Here is a 19,328-nt window from a genome sequence, read left to right as displayed (position 1 = left end):
ACACACACACACACACAGACACACACACACGTCGTTCGTCACTGTGCCAATGTGACACTCTGTAGCTCGGGTAGGACGTTATTAACAACACGTCAACCGCAGACATTCTCATATTCAACTCGCTGCTTTGAGTGAAGGGAAGGAGGACCCCGCTGTGGTGTCCAACTGTTTGCCTGACCCCGTTTAACGTGGCTCTGTGTCTGAAGTTAATGACTCCTGTCTCCGCTCAATCTGGTGCTGACTTTGAAATGTGCCAGGGACGGGAATGGACGCGTCAGCACATCAGATCAGGGTCAACCGAAACATCTCCAGACCTCTGAATTCCTGCAATGGATCATTCTGACCTTGAAATGATCAATGTTCTCCCCATTTCCCAAAACTGTGACTCTTTTAATTTGCTGTAACCCATGTATTTATAAACGATGCAAATGCAATAGAAATAATACAATAAGCACTTAATACAAACGAGCTGTCAGTTAATGTCTGTAGAAATATAGTGATTTAGGTACATTTTTCGCACGGATTTAAACTCCTGTACCTGACATCATTTTGGATTTACCTCAGTTGGCAACAATTCACTATTTTACTGACAGATGATGGTGTTCGCATTATTTAACTGATGAGAGAAGAAGGAACAAGCTTTACCTCTTAGTACAGTGAGTTTAGCCGTCGCGGTGACATCGTTGAGCGTGTTGGTTGCTTGGCACTCGTATATCGCCTCATCTCGGGGCGTCCGCAAGGGCTGGATCCTCAAGACTGCTCCAGCGCCATCGTCAAACTCAATCACCTAAAGAGAGTGAAAGAGGCCAGAGGAATGAGACAACAGAAGGAGGCCAATAACCCATCATTCCCTTCTCACCGGCTACACTGGTCCACTGGCAGCTCCCAGCTCTTCTCCATTATTGCAGGTTGTCTCTTCCGCCAACCACCCTGGGCTGGCTTCAACATTAATGGCACTGCCTAAATGCAGTTGATCATCGAACCTTACAGCGCAGAAGATGACAATCCGGCCCATGAAGCCTGCACCGACCGCAATCCCACCCAGATCCTATCTCCCCGTAGCCCCACATAATCCCCCTGACAATTTAGCATGGCCAATCCATCTAACCTGCACACCTCTGGCCTGTGGGAGGAAATTGGAGCACCCGGAGGGTACCCATGCAGACACGGGGAGAATGTGCAAACTCCACACAGACATCTGAGGCTGGAAATGAATCATGGTCCCTGGCGCTCTGAGCGTTAACCAACCTGCCGCCCTAAAAAATCCCTACAGTGCAGAAGGAGGCCATTTGGCCCACTGACTACAATCCCACCCGGACCCTATTCCCATAACCCCACATATTTACCCGGCTAATCCCCCTCACAAGAGGGTCAATTTAGCATGGCCAATCAACCTAATTTACTTCTGGAGTAAATTTAGCTTGCTTCACTGGAAGGCAAAGTCTAAAAGTTGAGCCAAAGGCCAAACTAAAACCAAACTTAACATTATTCTCAAAGTGAAGTACTGAGTTTCACCAACACCTTGGCGAAACAGGGCAACAAAACCAGCGAGACTCTGCATTCTTTTACTCTTCAGATACAATTTGATATTTTTCCTGCCACAAATATGAAATTTACTACCTCTGTGGATACCAGCCATTTCATATCCTCTCCTCATGGCGATTGATTGTTGCCATGGGAGCCAACCCAGAGCCTCTCGACCAGGGAAGGACTCAGTGTCAATCTCAGTTAGTTCAAAGTTGACTTTTCCTGGAGTTAGTGGGAGGCTGATCTGCCCCTACTGGTGATGGTACAGTATGACCTGGCAGCAAGGAGCCCTGGCGTGGTAGGTAGGTGGTGAGGAAAATCGAGATTTTTCCAAGAGATGCAAACATTTCTGGATCTATGTTTGAGAGAAAGTGATGGACAATCTTGAAAAACAAACCTCAAACCTTCTTCCTTGTTCAAGCATTACAGGTGAATCTGTGTCGAATGTTCTATTGAAGGGAGGGCTGGGTTCACTGAGAATAACAACTGCACCACTGGACTGCGCTTTCAATCGTCTGGACCCCAGCCTCTGGAATTCCCTCCCTAAATCTCTTCTCCTCGCTTGCTTCCTTGCGGGGAGGCAGTGACATAGTGACATTGTCACTGAACTAGTAATCCAGGGACCTAGGGTAATGCTATGGGGACCCAAATTTGAATCCCACCACAGCAGATGGTGAAATTTGAATTCACTAAAAAAATCTGGAATCAAAAGTCTACCGATGACTATGAAACCGTTGTCGATTGTCGCAAAAACCCATTGGGCTCACTAATGTCCTTAAGGAAAGGAAATCTGCCATCCTTACCTGTTCTGGCCTACATGTGACTCCAGACCCACAGCAATGTGGTTGACTCTCAACTGCCCTCTGGAATGGTCTTGCAAGCCACTCAGTTCAAGGGGCAATTAGAGATGGGCAACAAATGCCCACATCCCATCAAAAATTTTTAAAGGACACTTCTTCAAACCGACCTCTTTGACCAAGCTTTTGGTCATCTGACCTCATATCTCCTTATGTGGCTCAGTGTCATACTTCCTTTTGTAAAGATCCTGTGAAGCGCCTAGGGATGTTTCATTGCATTAAAGGTGCTAAATAAATGTAAGTTGTTGATTTTTGTTGAGATTCCACCTTGGATATCAAACCTTCATCTCTAGAGTCCAGGCGAATAATCATCACCACAATAAACTCCAGGAGAAGGCAGTCTGGATTGGATAAGAGTTGAAATTCAGGTATTTGAGTTGAAGGAATGTCGTCATGGCGACCTGTTGAATTGTGGGATTATTATCGATTGCTTCGTGCCGACAGCTGTCAAAAATCACCCATTAACCAGAGGTGACACTTACCTCAAAACGCTGGGAGCTGACTCGCTTCCCTTTCTTGTTCCATGTTACTCGAGGTTTGGGGGATCCTGTCGCCTGACAAACAAATGATGCCACTCCTCCTGAGACGCCAATCTGGTCACTGGGAACTTTCATAAACCTCGGGGGAGCTGCAGGGAAAGGGAAAGGAATAATATCAGTAATTGGAAGGATCTATGCCATCATGGAAGGAATCAGTCCGAACCCACTGGTGATGTTAGACCCAAGTTTCTCATATTACCTTTCAGCACGCCCAATACTGACAGCCTAGGAAGGGAAACAAGTTTAGCCCATTCTGACCAAGCCATTTCTGTTACTACCTCCAGAGGTCACAGTTGTACAGAACCATTTGTTCCTGATCATTGGTGGTGCAGGTTGGCCAAGTGATTTATGCTTCCCGTATCAACCTCCTCCAGACAGAGACTGTGCAACAGCGAGAGATCCAGGGCACCATTTTGACACCTTTGCACACACTCTGGCCCTGAGGGAGCTACCCAGCAAAAGAAATGGAAGGGACCCCGTGTAAAACAGAGAAGAGACATGCAGAATGTAACACAGGGGAGCTCCTAACACACTACCCAACAAATTCCCAGCGCACGACACAGCTTTTCCAAAGGACATTCGTGAACCAGCTAGATTTTACAACCACTCCATGGCGTCATGGTGGCCAAGTTCATTTGTAGCAAACGCCCCAAGCTTTCGGAACACGTTGTTCCTTGGTCAGGTGGCTGGGAGAAGGAACGATGTGTTCCAAAAGTTTGGGGCGTTGCCTACAAATAAACTTGTTGGACTTTAAGCTGGTGCTGTGGGATTTCTTTCTGTTTTACCCCAGTCCAACGCCAGCATCTCCACATCATGGTTGCCGCCGCAGACATTAGCTTATCATTCAAGATTTATTTACCACCTGTGTAGGTGCTGATTTCCTGTCAAAGTCCACCCGAGTTCTGCAGGGATGGAAACCCAACATTAAGGAGGCAATTTTGAACCGCGTTAGCCGTCAGCACGAATGGCAACGTGGACCCAAAATCTCGCGAGAGTTGGAGAATGAGATTCTTGCCGGCGACCCCATTTTCCAACTCCCTTGCCACTGACGTAATGAGTTTCCCACTCAAAATACATCTTAATAAATTTAAATCTAGTTAAAGCCATCCCCACAGTCTGTTCCCTTCCCAGTGAACATTCATCCCGCGCTGACGTACAGCTTACAACAGGTATTTAAAAATGTAAAGCAGTCAAAGAGGACACACTGGAGGTGTAAAGGTAAGTACAGCTACATGGGAGAGGGGCAGACCTGGGCAGTGCCCTATGCCCTCTGACTGGCTGGCTGCTTTTCGGAGGGGTGGGGGGGTGTATTCTGTCTCCAGGATTCCTGATCTGGGGGATGACCCGCAACTAAAAGAACAAAGAACAACACAGCACGGGAAACAGGCCCTTCGGCCCAACGAGCCCGCGCCGTCACTTTAACAATGTGCTTTTCCTCCTCCACCCTTGACCCATGTCTATGCTTATGGCACCCCCATTGGAAACCAGATTGAGGGGAGAATAATATAGGGACAATTTGTTACACCAATCAGCCTAAGAGCACATCTTTGGGGTGTGGGAGGAAACCGGAGCACCCAGAGGAAACCCACGCAACCACGGGGAGAATGCGCAAACTCCCACAGACACTGGCTCAAATCCATGTATCTACACAGCAAACAGTGATAGTCACTGAGCTGTCGTGGTGCCCATCTGCTGGTCCAGGTTTAAGCGTACACAAACGACGCGAAGTACTAGGCTACTCTCGAAACATCCAAGAGCAGCCCACGCACGACCCACCGCATGTATGCCCCTTGTTAGACAACAAGGTGGACCGACACACCACAGACACCAGGTACTGCCTGGTTAGCTGTCTGAACATCATGTGGTTTGCCAAAGGAGGAAACTTGGCTTACTTGACACATCTCCAGCCAGCACCTTCATTGTTTCCATTGAGTACCACTCCATTTGTGAGTAGGGCTTGCCAACTCTGAATGGGTCCATTCCTAGAGGTTTAGTCACATGACCATCAGCCTTCCACTACCCCATCCCTCTGGCTGGTGTATGCGTGCATATTGCTGGGGGGGTGGGGGGCACCTTGATACCCATGTGGGTTCGTTCTGAATGTTGTACATGGGGCGGTGGTGGTGGTCTCATTGATGCTTGCGAGAGTGCCCCCCCAATGTCCATGGAGAGGGGGGTGACAGTTAATTATAAATGCAGATCGGTGCACAGCCTACCAGGGAACCTGGAGAGAAAGCTTGGCTGTGCGCCTGGAGAGCTACCCATTGATCTTCTGGCTGAAACTGACACTCTGACAATCTATTAGAAGATTCTGCCTATTGGAACCAAAGTATAATCCTGGAGGTGTTAAGGATTCAATTTCAATGTTAACGTGTACAGTTCATAGAATCCGATAGTGCAGAGAGAGGTCGTTTGACCCATCAAGTGTGCGCTGACCACAGTCCCACCCATCCCCTATCCCTATAGCCCTATGTATTTACCCAACTAGTCCCCCGACACTAAAGGGAAATTTAGCATGGCCAATTAACCTAACCTGCACATCTTTGGAGTGTGGGAGGAAACCAGAGTACCCGGAGGAAACCCACACAGGTATGAGGAGAATGTGCAGACTCCACACAGACAGTGACTTAACCCAGGAATCGAACTCTGGTCCCTGGCGCTGTGAGGCAGCAGTGCTAACCACTGTGCCACCGTGCCACCTATGCTAAAATAAATCACTGTTAGATCGCATTTAGCTAATTCAGAATATTTGGATAATTTAGACAATGATGTAATACTTACACCTCTCCCCAGTCCATTAAAATGCGTGTCTCAGCGTTCAATGGTGAATAAACGGCAGTCATTGCCACGTGCCCAGCTGCTGGTAAAGCTGAGATATTTCAGACCAGCAAACTGCATTATGGTAACTTTCACATGTGGCCCAATCACTCCTGGATGGTCATCCATCCCTGCTGCTGACACACTCTTCCTTTCACTTCCCAACCCTCCAAGATTGTCCTGGATTTCCAAGCATCCTTTCCGGATGTATCGGAACTTGGCATGGTTCCTGCTCTGAGCAAGATCGCAAGGTACTACAAAGGGTCGTGAATGTAGCCCAGTCCATCACTCAAACCAGCCTCCCATCCATTGACTCTGTCTACACTTCCTGCTGCCTTGGAAAAGCAGCCAGCATAATCGAGGACTCCATGTGCCCCGGACATTCTCTCTTCCACCTTCTTCCACCCGGAAAAAGATACAAAAGTCTCAGGTCATGGACCAACCAGCTCAAGAACAGCTTCTTCCCTGCTGCCATCAGGCTTTTGAATGGACCTATCTTAAATTATATTAAGTTGATCTTTCTCTACACTGTAGTTATGACTGTAACACTACATTCTGCACCCTCTCCTTTTCTTCTCCCCTATGTACTCTACACTTTGTCTGTATAGCATGCAAGATACAATACTTTTCATTGTGTACCAATAATAAATCAAATCAAGAATTAAAAATTAATCTCCAGGATACCGTAGTGAACCACCCTATAGGATAATGAGAGAATGTTTTCTTCTCCATTTTCTTTGAATGATTTAATTTTTTAAAATCATTTGTGGGACTTGGGCATCGCTGGCTGGCCAGCATTTATTGCCCATCCCGAGTTGCCCCAGGGCAGTTGAGAGTCAACTCAACTGGTAACTTTCTGGTAATTGGTAATGTTGTTGTGGCTCTGGATCACATGTAGGCCAGACTGGGTAAGGACGGCAGATTTCCCTCCCTAAAGGATATTATTGAACCAGATGGGTGACAATCAACAATGGTTTCAATGATATCAGTGGATTCTTAATTCCAGATTTTTTTTATTGAATTCAAATTCCATAATCTGCTGTGGCTGGATTCGAACCCAGGTCCCTAGAACATTAGCTGAGTTTCTGGATTATTAGTGATGTAATAATACCACTAGACCATCGCCTCCCCAATTTCTATTAATTTATTAGTTAATAAAATATCAGAAAGAGGCAGAAGTCTGACAAAGTGTCTGTTCATTTTCAATTTGATGTGGTGGAGTTGGTGGAGGCCAGAGGGGATGGACAAGTCAGCCAGAGAGATGGGGTAGTGAAAGGCTGATGGTCATGTGATTAAACAGGCCCAGAGTAGGCAAGCCCTACTCAAGATGGAGTGGGATTTAATGGTAGATGGGCCTCTCCAGCCGGCTGGAGATTTGGCACAAGACCCAAGTTGCCTCCTTTGGTGAAGTACAAGACAGTCAGGCACTTAACTGGGCAGTCACGGGCCATTCCCCAGATCAGGGATTCCACAGCAGAAGCCCCATCCCAAAAGCTGCCAGCCAATCAAAGGCCAGCAGCAGTGCACTGCTCTGCAGCACCACCAGGGAGCGCTACCTGCAACCAGCAATGCACCTACCCAACACCCGAGATCGGTGAGGGAGCCAGGCCAGTTGAATGATGGCGAGATGGAGGCCGGCAACAAGAGCAGGGAAGTGCCTTTCAATGGGTCTACCTTTCAAATGGCCAGACCCCTTGATCCAGAAAGACACTGAGTGCCTTTGATTGGGAGACACCCCGTGGAGGCCAGCAAGCAACCCTCGACACTGTTCTTCAGGCTTCCCACCTGCCGCTGGGAGAGTACCAGTGGTGTCAGAACGGAGCTCATCAAACATACAAGGGCTTTAAGTGACAGCAGAGCAGGGTAACCGTTGGAGCAGGGATGAGAAGGTTCCCCACCCACCAACCTTCCATTGATTGAATGCAACCCCCCCAACCACTTCCAAACATGCCTTAGGGAGGGTATGAAACTTTGACCATTAAGGAAGACTATTGAGTTAACACACAACTGTTTTGTATTCATCAAAAGGAGGATAATGACATGTTGAATCTTAATATTGGGAGTATCAAACCCTTTCATGTTATCATTAACTCTTGCTGCTCTCTCTACAGATGTTGCCTGAATATTTCCAGCATTTTCTGCTCTTATTCCAGGTTAAGCGTCAGCATGAATCAGATATCAGGCCCGACTGTATCCTTACCCCAACCCTCATCGTTCGTACTGACGACCTGAGCTGCCAGAAAGAAATGTGATGTTTCTCATTCAGCTTTCTGGTCGAGTTGAAACGAGATCGGCAATTTTAGCAATTTAAATAAGCTTTCAAGAGGAACCAATGGGACCTGGAGAATTATTGCAAGCCTCGGGCGACCTCTTCTGAAATAAAAGCCAGCAGAGCTGACACTCCTGGCCGTACCGTGCTCGTAAGTTTACCCCCATTTGATTCAACACCAAAGGTGTCTCTCAGATCACAAACAGCAGAATCATAGAATCCCTACAGCGCAGGAGGAAGCCCATTCGGCCCATCGGGTGTGTACCGACAACAATCCCATCCAGGCCCTATCCCCACATATTCACCCTGCTAGTCCCCTGACACTAGGGTTAATTAATCATGGCCAATCAACCAAACCCGCACGTCTTTGGACTGTGGGACGAAACTGGAGCACCCGGAGGAAACCCACGCAGACACGGGGAAAATGTGCAAACTCCACACAGGCAGTGACCAAGGTCGGAATTGAACCCGGGTCCCTGGCGCTGTGGGGCAGCAGTGCTAACCACTGTGCCACCATGCCGCCCCACATCACATGTATTGGGATACAGTGAAAAGTATTATTCCTTGCGCGCTGTACAGGCAAAGCGTACCGTTCATAGAAAACATAGAGGAGAAGGAGAGGTGAGGGTGAAGAATGTAACGCTGCAGTCATAGCTGGGGTGCGGAGAAAGGTCAGCTTAATATGTGGTAGGTCCATTCAAAAGTCTGATGGCAGCAGGGAAGAAGCCGTTCTTTGACCTCAGACTTTTGTATCTTTTTCCTGACAGAAGAAGGTGGAAGAGAGAATGCCTGGGGTACATGGGGGCCTTGACTATGCTGGCTGCTTTTCTGAGGCAGTGGGAAGTGTAGACAGTGTCAAAAGATGCAAGGCTGGTTTGCGTGATGGATTGGGCTAATCACAGTGGCACCATGCCACCCCGTTTAACTCTGCCCCTGCACTTCCTTAAAATAGTGCCATGGGAATTTGTAACGAGTGGACAGGACCTCGGTTTAATGCCCCTTTGAACAACGGCACCTCTGACAGAGCAGCATTCCCTCTGCATTGCAAACGTTGGTGCTCAAGTGGGGTGGCACGGTGGCACAGTGGGTTGGCACTGCTGCTTCACAGCTCCAGGGTCCTGGGTTCGATTCCTGGCTCGGGTCACTGTCTGTGTGGAGTTTGCACATTCTTCTCGTATCTGCGTGGGTTTCCTCCCACAGTCCAAAGATATGCGGGTCAGGTTGATTGGCCAGGCTAAGAAATTGTCCCTTAGTGTCCAGGGATGCGTAGGTTAGAGGGATTAGTGGGTGTAATATGTAGGGATATGCGGGGGGTAGGGCCTGGGTGGGATTGTGTTCGGTGCAGACTCGATGGGCTGAAGGGTCTCTTTCTGCACTGTAGGGTTTCTACGATTCTATGAAGTCTCTGGATTGGGGTGTGAATCAAGCACCCACGGGCTCAGAGGCGAGAGGTCAACTATCATATAGCTTCCAGGAATGGGGTTGGCAGAGGAGAGGGGTGCAGAACAGTGCGCATCCCCACTTACTGTTCGATACGAGGCACTCACTTCCAATGAGAAGATCTCAGTATTTAGAGTGAAGTGCCGGATTGCTATTTCTAGCAGACTGGAGGGAATCTTTTCCCTCCTGCCACTTACAGAGAGACAATGACAACTTGTTCTGCAATGCAATCTTCTCCTATTTATATAAACAGACAGGAGGCAGCTTCTCAATAGGATTGGATTAACCTTTCATCATCCACTTCTCCTCGTTTGGGAGACAGCGAACAGCCTGTTCCCCCCCCAGAGGAGCTCCTTTGCTGATAGATATTGAACAGCCCATTCTCAGCAAAGCCTTTTAAACTCCCCTTCCCAGGGAGAGCTGCCAGTCTATTTCCAGCAATAAGCAGCAAAGACTTGGCTCCGAGTTAACAGCTAGCAGATTGTACGCCTCCATTAAATGCTGGTCCAGTCAGCCAGCCAGCTAGCCATCTTGGATGGACGGCAATCCACGAATTTATTGACTCCACATGCTGGTAACAAGTCCTGGTTCCTTTGACAAGCCAGGCAGAATGACGAACGTGATTGGCACATCGCCGCAGTCAGGCCACGTGACGAATAGGTTTCCTCAGTCGGGCAAAACAGACGAATACGGTTGTCCTCATTGCGAGCGTTTGTGGAGCATCGTGGGACACGGCAAGACAGAGCTGCCCAAACATCATCCAACTTCAGACCGGCGAAGCTATCAGCTTTGGAAACATTGCAGGAACAAACGGTGCCTTGGTGTGAGAATGTATTTCTCAGTTCATTGTTTACGCCAGGCAAAGACAGGTTCATTTCCTCTCATAACTCTTTGGCTCATTACACAGCACAAAACCTCTTTACTATTTTATTAATTCATGTGGCAGGAAACCATTAAAATAAACAGAATAACACTGCTGCCGCACAGCGCCAGGGACCTGGATTCAATTCCGGCCCTGGGTCACTGTCTGCGTGGACCCTGCACATTCTCCCCGTGTCTGCGTGGGTTTCCTCCGGGTGCTCCGGTTTCCTCCCATACTCGAAAGGTGTGCAGGTTAGATTGATTGGCTGTGCTAAATTGACCCTTAATCCCAAGATGTGTAGGTTAGGGAGAGATTAGCAGGATAAATATGTGGGATTATAGGGATTGGGTCTGGGTGGGATATTCTGTTGGAGAGTCAGTACAGACTTAATGGGCTGAATGGCCTGCTTCTGCACTGTTAGGGGTATGATGATTCTATGAAACCATGGGAAAAACACACACAAATTAAACTTTTATTGTGCTTTTGCAGTAATACCTTGGTGTGGGGGCTCGCTGTTGAGCAGAATAGTTCTTAGACAAGCTGTATACCATGGATATAAGTCATGATGTGGAGATGCCGGCGTTGGACTGGGGTAAACACAGTAAGAAGTCTCACAACACCAGGTTAATTTGATAGTAAAATATAATAGTAATATTTGTTAGTAAAACTATCAAATAAACTGGTTGGACTTTAACCTGGTGTTGTGAGACTTCTTGCTGTATTTACCATGGATATAAGGCAGGGGCCAGGAACTCTGCAACAGGTGGCTCACTTCCTTATCTCTCACAGCCTTTGAATCATCTGCAAGGTTCGAGTGATGCCCACTGTGATGTGTACAACATCAGCGCTCAAGAGCTTGGATAGGCCATATCAGGTTGTAAAATTCCACTTCTGACACCATGTTGTATGTTGTTTGTGACTGGCTAAGGAACTACTGCAAAGACATAGGTACGGGCTGCCACAGTGGTTAGCACTACTGTCTCACAGCTCCAGGCTCCTGGGTTTAATTCTAGTCTTGGGTGACTCTCCATGTGGAGTTTGCATGTTGTCCCTGTATCTGTGTGTTGCCTCCGGGTGCTCCAATTTCCTCCCACACTCCAAAGATGTGCTGGTTAGGTTAGGTGCTTTAGTCATGCTAACTTGCCTCTTAGTATCCAAAGGTGTGCAGGGTAGGTGGATTGGCCATGCTAACTTGCCTCTTAGTGGCCAAAGGTGTGAAGGGTAGGTGGATTGGCCATGCTAACTTGCCTCTTAGTATCCAAAGGTGTGAAGGGTAGGTGGATTGGCCATGCTAACTTGCCTCTTAGTGTCCAAAGGTGTGAAGGGCACGTGTATTGGCCATGCTAAATTGCCTCATAGTGTCCAGTGATGTGTAAGTTAGGTGGATTCACCTTAATAAGTACATGACAGGATTGAAGGGATTGGGGGTTGATGGGCGTGGTGGTGTCTGGATAGGATGCTTTTTCGGACAGTCAATGCAGACTCTTTCTGCACTGTGGGGATTCTAAGTATCTGAACACCAACTGACTTGTTGAATGGCCATAACTATATACGAGACTACAGTCTCACTCAGTCTAAGCAGTGGGCTTTCTCCTTCTTGACTCTTAGTCATGTGTGTCTTACATCACCAGTGGGCGGTACAGTTACTCCAGTCCCACACATTAATCCTTTCAACACTGAACCCCCTAATACTACTTGATCAGCAATCCCTCAACTTGACATCCATCCACTTATCACTGGTGCGCTCTGGTTACAGTGTGTAAAATCAAAAGTGTGTTTGATAGTATCTCAGCAAACACCATTTCAACGGCATCTCTCTCTCCTGAGTGAGCCAAAGGAACAGCACTGGAGCACCCTCATCTCAAAATTCTCATCCAAATCACAAAACTTTCTCTTAACCAAGACCCAATTGTTGATAGCAGATATCGATGGATTTCTCAATACCAGTGACATTAAGCGATACGGGGATGGAATGGGGAAAAAGACATTGAAGTAGATGATCGTACTGTATGGCGGACCAAGCTCGATGGGCTGAATGGCCTACTCCTGTTCCTGAGTTCCGATGTTCCCTGCTCCTTCATCGTCAAGTGGATTAAATGCTGGAATTTGGAACCTAAAAGCAATGTGAGACCATGAGACTAGGGGAAGGTCCACCATCTTCTCAGGGGAATGGAGGAGAGGCAATAAGTGCAGCCCTGTCACCATTGCCCACACCACAAGAAGAACTGGATATTAATAAAAAGTGTGGATTCTTATGCTATGTCAGAAAGTGTTCTGTTTTACAAGGTCAGTGTTATTATGCTGTGTAAAACACAATGGTAAAGATGTGTGTTCCACTAAAGCTACAAAGTCTATTTGATGCTATATAAATTATGAACTGTGTGCATTGAGCTGATTGTACTGACCGACTCAAGAACAGCTCCTTCCCTGCTGCCATCGGACTTTTGAATGGACCTATCTTGCATTAAGTTGATCTTTCTCTACACCTTGGCTATGACACTACATTTTGCAGTCTCGCCTTTCCTTCTCTATGAATGGTATGCTTTGTCCGTAAAGTGCTCCAGAAACAATATTTTTCACTACATGTGACAACAATAAATCAAATCTAATCAAATTCAATCCCAAATCAGTTATAAAGCTAGGGTTATTCTGGCTCAGGTATATTCCCACTGGAGAGTTTGTACAGTATTTATATTCTAATTGGATATCTTTTCTCTTTATGCCCTTTACAATGAACAAAAATGTTGATGTACAATTGGAAGTGTATGAACAGTGTAGCTTTTATTATGCATTCATTCTTGATATGCGGGTGTAACTGGCAAAGCCAGCAATTATTGTCCATCCCTCAATGCCCATGAGTTGAGTGCTTTGCTGGACTACTTCAGGGGGCAGTTATCAGCCAGCCTCTGAGGGTCTTGAGTCACATGTAGGCCAGGCTGGCTCGGGTCAACTGAGTTCCTCCCCCGAAGGTGTTTAGTGAATCAGGCGTGTTTTACTGATAATTTAATGACTTTTATCAAAAGATGTACAGATTAGATTGGACATGCTAATAGCATCGGGGGAAAATGAGGGGTTATGGGGATAGGGCCTGGGTGGGATTGTTGCCAGCGTAGTTTTGATGGGCCTTCTACACTGCAGGGATTCTATAACTAATGTGACTGGCGTTTAATTCCGGATTTATTAACTTTGTGGAAAATGCCCCCAGTATCCGTAGTGGGATTTGAACTCATGCCCCTGGATATTAGCCCAGGCCTCTGGATTATTTATCCAGTAACACCACCAATAGTCCCCTGATCTCCTGTGTCATTCACAATGGGTTAAAAGCTCTGCTGTTTTATGATGATGGGATGTTTCCAACAAATGGTGTCTGGAAAAGGTGTAGCATATTCATGAAGTGCAGAGTATCTGCCACAAACTTCAATAAATTATAAATAGTAAGAGAATAATGAGAGAAATGTAATATTTACTGAATGACATTTACAGACTGGTCATCAATATTTCATTGACCTTTATTTTGATGACATCAGCAGACTTTCTATCGATTCCTTCAGTGGTCTCAGTAAACAACGTCTTCCTCCAAATTGGACACGTGTCCAGATCTAACACTGGGGAAAACAGAGCCTTATGCAGCCTGAAGCTGGCCAAAGTCAAGGAGGATTGACTATGTTTAGAAATTGGATGTAACATTTACAAAATCTAGGCTTGTACTCTAGTGCAACACTGAAGGAGTGCCTCACAGTCAGGGATGATGGATTTTGGGAGGAATCAACAAGGCAAGGGAATACACAATGAATAGTGGGATGCTACGGACTTTGGAGTGCATGTCCAAAGATCGGGACAGCAGGACAGTGGATTATATGGTTAAGAAAGCATAAGGGATACTTAACTTTATTAGCCAAAGTATAGAATGTAAGAGCAGGGAGGTTACAATGCAACGGAATAAAATGCTTGTTAGGCCACAGCTGGTGCAGTTCTAGTCCCCACACTATATAGGAAGGATGTAATTGCTGTGGAGAGAATGCAGAAGAGATTCACCAGGATGTTGCCTGGGCTAGACCGTTTCAGCCACTGGGCAAGGTTGGTGAGGCTGGGTTTTGTTTTCCTTGGAGCAGAGAAAGCTGAGGAGGGACTCAATCGAGGTGTACAAAACTATGAGGTATATAAATAGGAAGAAATCTTTCCCCTTCGTAGAGGGGCCAATAACCAGGGGGCATAGATTTAAGGTGAGGGGCAGGAGATTTGAGGGAATTATTTTTCATCCAGAGGGTGGTGGAAATCTGGAACCCACTGCCTTAAAGGTGGGAAGAGGCAGGAACCCTCACAACATTTAAGAAGCAGTTGGACGAGCACTTGAAATGCTGAAGCCACGGACCGAGTGCTGGAAAATGAGATAAGAAGAGATCGGTGCTTGATAGCTGACAAGGTGGGCCAAAGGCCCTCTTTCTGTGCTGTTAAGTTACTCTATGTTGGAGGTGTTATCTCTCACAACAAGATGTTGAACAAGATGTCTGCCTTTTCAGGTGGCTATGAAGGATCACATGACTATCCCAAAGAAGCAGAGTGTAATTATCCCCATTGTGGCTGGCGAAATAATTCCCTCAAGCAGAATCGCTATCTGGTCAAAATCACGTTAATCTATGTGGGAGCGTGCTGTGCAAATATTGGCCACAGTATTTCCCCCATCTCAACAGTAACTTTATTTCATAAGTATTTCCTTGGCTGTAAAGCTTCTGTGAGACCCTTTTCGGGGAGGGGGGGGATGGTCGTGAAACGCTCTTCATCAACGCAAAATCCTCCTAACTTTCTTTTTAATTAAGAGGCACCACGGGTTCGATTCCTGGCTTGGTCTGTGTGGAGTTTGCACATTCTCCCCGTGTCTACGTGGGTTTCCTCCGGTTGCTCCGGTTTCCTCCCACAGTCCAAAGAGGTGCAGGTTAGGTGGATTGGCCATGCTAAAATTGCCCCTTAGTGTCAGGGGGATTAGCAGGGTAAATGCGTGCGCTCGCAGAGATAGGGCCTAAGGGGGATTGTTGTCAGTGCAGACTTGATGAGTCGAATGGCCACCTTCTGCAGTGTAGGGATTCTAAGCGGTGTGAAAGGCCGGCGGCTCTGCTTAATGGGATCCCACAAAATCCCTCGCTTGAGCCAACGTGTTGTGGAGTGCAGCCAACAGAGGTTGGAAGGGGCTCTGAGTCAGCGACATTTAATAGCGTGCAGCAAACGCAGTTAGGACCTACTGGAAGAAACTCTCCGAACCAAATGGACAGATTAAGAAGAAATCAATAAGGAATGTGTATGTAAGAATCTAACACAATATCAACCCACCAGTGATCAGTGAAACAACTGCAAACAAGCCTGCAAAAGATAATTTAATAAGGAGCAAATCCTGCTGAGTAAATCTTACTTAGGTTTTTATTGCTACCTTCCAATTTACAGCAAAATGATAGGATTGAGTTGAAAATACTACTCGTGGACGGCAGATTTCTTACATCTGAAGGTGGGGGGGTGGGGGGGGGGGGGGGGTGGAGGGTGTCGCAATTTGTACCACGTGCAGGCAAAGCAGGTAGTCAACGTTATTACCTAGTTTCCTCAGGGGCTAGAACAGTTCCACAGCCAGCTTGGGCATGTTTTACTAACAGGACATTCAGTTTAACATTTGGAATGTAGACACCCTGACTGAATCTTTCAATGTGAGGGTGGGGGTGGGTGGAAGATGAAAATGAGGGATCTTCGATCAAATATATTCAACCAGATATTTTGAAAAGCTGCTGAAGATCCTCTCACTGAAATAAGAGGTGTTAAAACAATACATTTCAGTGAATATATATACATATATTTTCTTTTTATTCATTCATGGGACAGGGGCATCACTTGCTGCCCAGCATTTATTGCCCATTCCCTAGTTGCCCTTGGAGAGCAGTTGAGAGTCAACCATATTGCTGTGATTCTAGATTCACACGTAGGCCAGACCAGGTAAGGACTTCCTTCCCCCGAGGGACATTAGTGAACCAGATAGTTTTTTTCCCGACAATCAACAATGGTTTCATGGTCATCAGTAGATTGTTAATCCATGTGTGGGGAGGCGATGGCCTAGTGGCATTATCACTAGACTATTAATCCAGAAGGTCAGCTAATGTTCTGGGTTCGAATCCCACCACGGCAACTGGTGGAATTCAAATGCAATAAAAAAAACCTGGAATTAAGAATCTACTGATGACCATTAAATCATTTTCGGCTATTGGATGAACCCATCTGGTTCAGTAATGTCCTTTAGGGAAGGAAATCTGCCATCCTTACCTGCTCTGGCCTACATGTGACTCCAGAGCCACAGCAATGTGGTTGACTCTCAACTGCACTTGGGCAATGAGGGATGGGCAATAAATGCTGGCTAACAAGCAACGCCCAAGTCCCACGAGTGAATTAAAAAATATACAGCTGGGGTTGGGAACCCCCGACAGAAAGTTCTGGAAACACACCCTGCACCTGGAAAAAGGAAGGTGGAAAATAATCAGGGCACAGATCGTCCTAACCCTACTGCAGATTGGAGCCAAATGCACACTGACAGTGCCATCTTACTACCACCTCCTCTTCCCTTGTTAGATACTGAGCTTCTCTCCGTCCCACGCCTAGCCTTTGAGAAAGTGGAATTAGAGTAGATAGGTGCTTGATGGCCAGTGCAGACATGATGGGCCGAATGGCCCCTTCCTGTGCTGTAAAACTCTATGGGCGGAGTTTTCCATCTGTGCTTGGTTCAAGGCCGGAAAAGCCCAACTGAGGGTCAATGGATCTTTCCACGGTTTGACCCCACCCACTATGATTCCCGGGGCGGGAAAATCCTGCCCTCTGACTCGATGGTGGAGGTTTTATTTTTCATGGCAAGATGTTAAGCCATAGCCCAGTCTGCCCTATCCAAAAGAAGCGCAGTGGAGTTGTCAGTAGCTTTCATTGTCAGCATGTATTGCCCATCCCTCGTTGTCCTATAGCAGGGGGAGAAGAGGGTGGAAAATCACTTGGTGAATCTGGAGAGGGATGGAAGTCGATGACCAGAGCGGTTGGTGAAGGGAAGCAGAGCAAAAACATTGGGAAATTGGGTCCAATTCTCCCATTTTTCTTCACGTCCACAATGGGGCTGATTGACCTCAGTTTCCATTGCTGCACACAACCCTTCAGCTTTCACTCCTCAGTTACTGACAGGCCTAAGCAGTTTTATGGAGGCATTTCCATTTTTACTTCATACCTGCAGTCACTATGTTTTTTTTATTAAACGTTGCTGCCTTTCTGCTCTGTATAGCATTGCGGCAGTGGGAAATATGGACTGCATCAGCAATGATGCAGTGCCTCCACCAACAGAAGGGCAGCTTTCATATTTCAGGCCACTCTTGCTCACGTCTTTGCCAATACGGCTGGGATCAACTATCTCCTGAAATTCTCTTCTGTTCCTCTGCAGTCCTGCTGTCCCTCTGACTGATGGTATCTTCCCTACTGAAATCCAGATCCCTCGTACCAAAATTGAAGGCTGACTAACTCACCTTCTTCCACGGAGTACGATCTCCTGGAGTTTAAAGGTGTGTAGGTTAGTGGATTGGCCATGCTAAATTGCCCCTCAGCAGCCCATGATGTGTATGTAGGTTAGGGGGATTAGCCATGGTAAGTGTATGGGTTGTGGGCCTGGGTAAGATACTCTGTCAGAGATTTGGTGCAGACTTGATGGGCCAAATGGCTTCTTTCTATTGTGGGGATTCTACGATTCTGCTGCATTCTTATAATCATACAACACAGGGGGAGGCTATTTGGTCCATCGTGTCTGTGCTGGTTCTTGACAGAGCTATCCACTCTCACTCTACATTTCTTTCCAAATTGCCTTGATTTTCTTTTCCCCTTCGAGTATATCCTTCACTCTTCTTGGCTCCTCCAATCTCCAAGTCTTAAAGTTCCATCTCTTTTGAGTTGTCTTCTTAGTCTTGGGGCTGCCCAGGGTGAAAGGTCTAAGTGGTAGCTGGAGAGCAGTTTGTCCTCTTTCTGTAACAGAGTTGTCAACAGAAGGATAAAACAAAGAGTGGCACGGTGGCACAGTTGTTGGCACTGCTGCCTCACAGCACCAAGGACCACTCCAGCCCCGAGTGAGTGTGTGGAGTTTGCACATTCTCCCCCTGCCTGCGGGTTGTCCGGTTTTCTCCCACAGTGCATAGATGTACGGGTTAGGTGGATTGGCCATGCTAAATGTGTGTGTGTGGGGGAGGGAGGGAGGAGGGGGCGCTGGATGTGGGGATGCTCTTTCTGAGAGTTGGTGCAGACCCAATGGGCCTCTTTCTGTACTGTAGGGGTTCTACAGTTTAGAAAGCAACTTCTGAGGCGCCATTCTCCATTCGAGCGACGCAGATGGGGGGGAAAGGACGAGAAGGGTATGCTGGAAGGGCGGCAAGGACAGGCTGGTGTGGAGCACAAACACCAGTACAGACCAGATGGGCTGAATGGTCTGGTTCTGGGCCTCTGCTTCTGCGAGCCCCTTCGGTGAACAAATTAGCTGCCAAACAGCAGTGACCACAACACGTAACGCCGCTGAATGGCTGTGAAATAGTTCGGGCCACCCGTTGCCTGTGAAAAGTGCTTAACGTCAGCAATTCCTTTCCTCTAGGCCACTTTGCCTGTCTTTCTGTATACGGCAGGCTCTTTAAATCCCGTTTAATTCCGCTGTTTCAGGTGATCCCGTTCCATCAGGGTCCTCTGGCACTGAGATCTGGCAGATTGATCTGATCAGTGGGTTGCTGGACAGAGGAAAACGGAGAACTCTGGGTTCACGTTGTCTTTCCGAGGTGTAAAGGGGGGGCGATCGACCGGATTGCCCTCGGAATTGATTTAACAACAGTCAGGAAAGGCAGGCTCAAAGTTTCAGTTATTTTCACATGAGATACTTCCCCGCATTTGATTTGCTGATGTGGGAGATTTTGACAAGGTGTTCTTGGCTGGGATAATGTGTGGATGTTAAACAGAGGAGGAAAATGACTGGGAATCCCAGC

The 19,328-nt window shown here is 47.1% G+C and overlaps 1 protein-coding gene across 9 annotated transcripts in view; it reads right to left on the bottom strand.

The window, feature by feature from the left end:
* LOC145358780 (receptor-type tyrosine-protein phosphatase delta-like) overlaps positions 1 to 19,328 on the bottom strand; it is a 517,644-nt gene that overhangs the window by 322,987 nt on the left and 175,329 nt on the right. For all 9 annotated transcript variants that reach the window (XR_013889502.1, XM_080213067.1, XM_080213059.1 and 6 more), the window contains exons 3-4: positions 2,867 to 3,012; positions 646 to 787 (exon numbers count right to left, since the gene is read on the bottom strand). Coding sequence is in view for 8 of the 9 variants with exons in the window: in XM_080213067.1 (XP_080069193.1) it covers positions 646 to 787; positions 2,867 to 3,012 (288 nt within the window). In the remaining variant the exon portion in view is untranslated. The remainder of the gene's footprint in view (positions 1 to 645; positions 788 to 2,866; positions 3,013 to 19,328) is intronic.

Source organism: Carcharhinus amblyrhynchos, chromosome 26 (assembly GCF_965287045.1).
Source record: "Carcharhinus amblyrhynchos chromosome 26, sCarAmb.v2.hapA, whole genome shotgun sequence".
NCBI lineage: Eukaryota > Metazoa > Chordata > Chondrichthyes > Carcharhiniformes > Carcharhinidae > Carcharhinus > Carcharhinus amblyrhynchos.
Note: the sequence above shows the minus strand (reverse complement) of the source record. Positions and strands in the feature narration are given on the sequence as shown.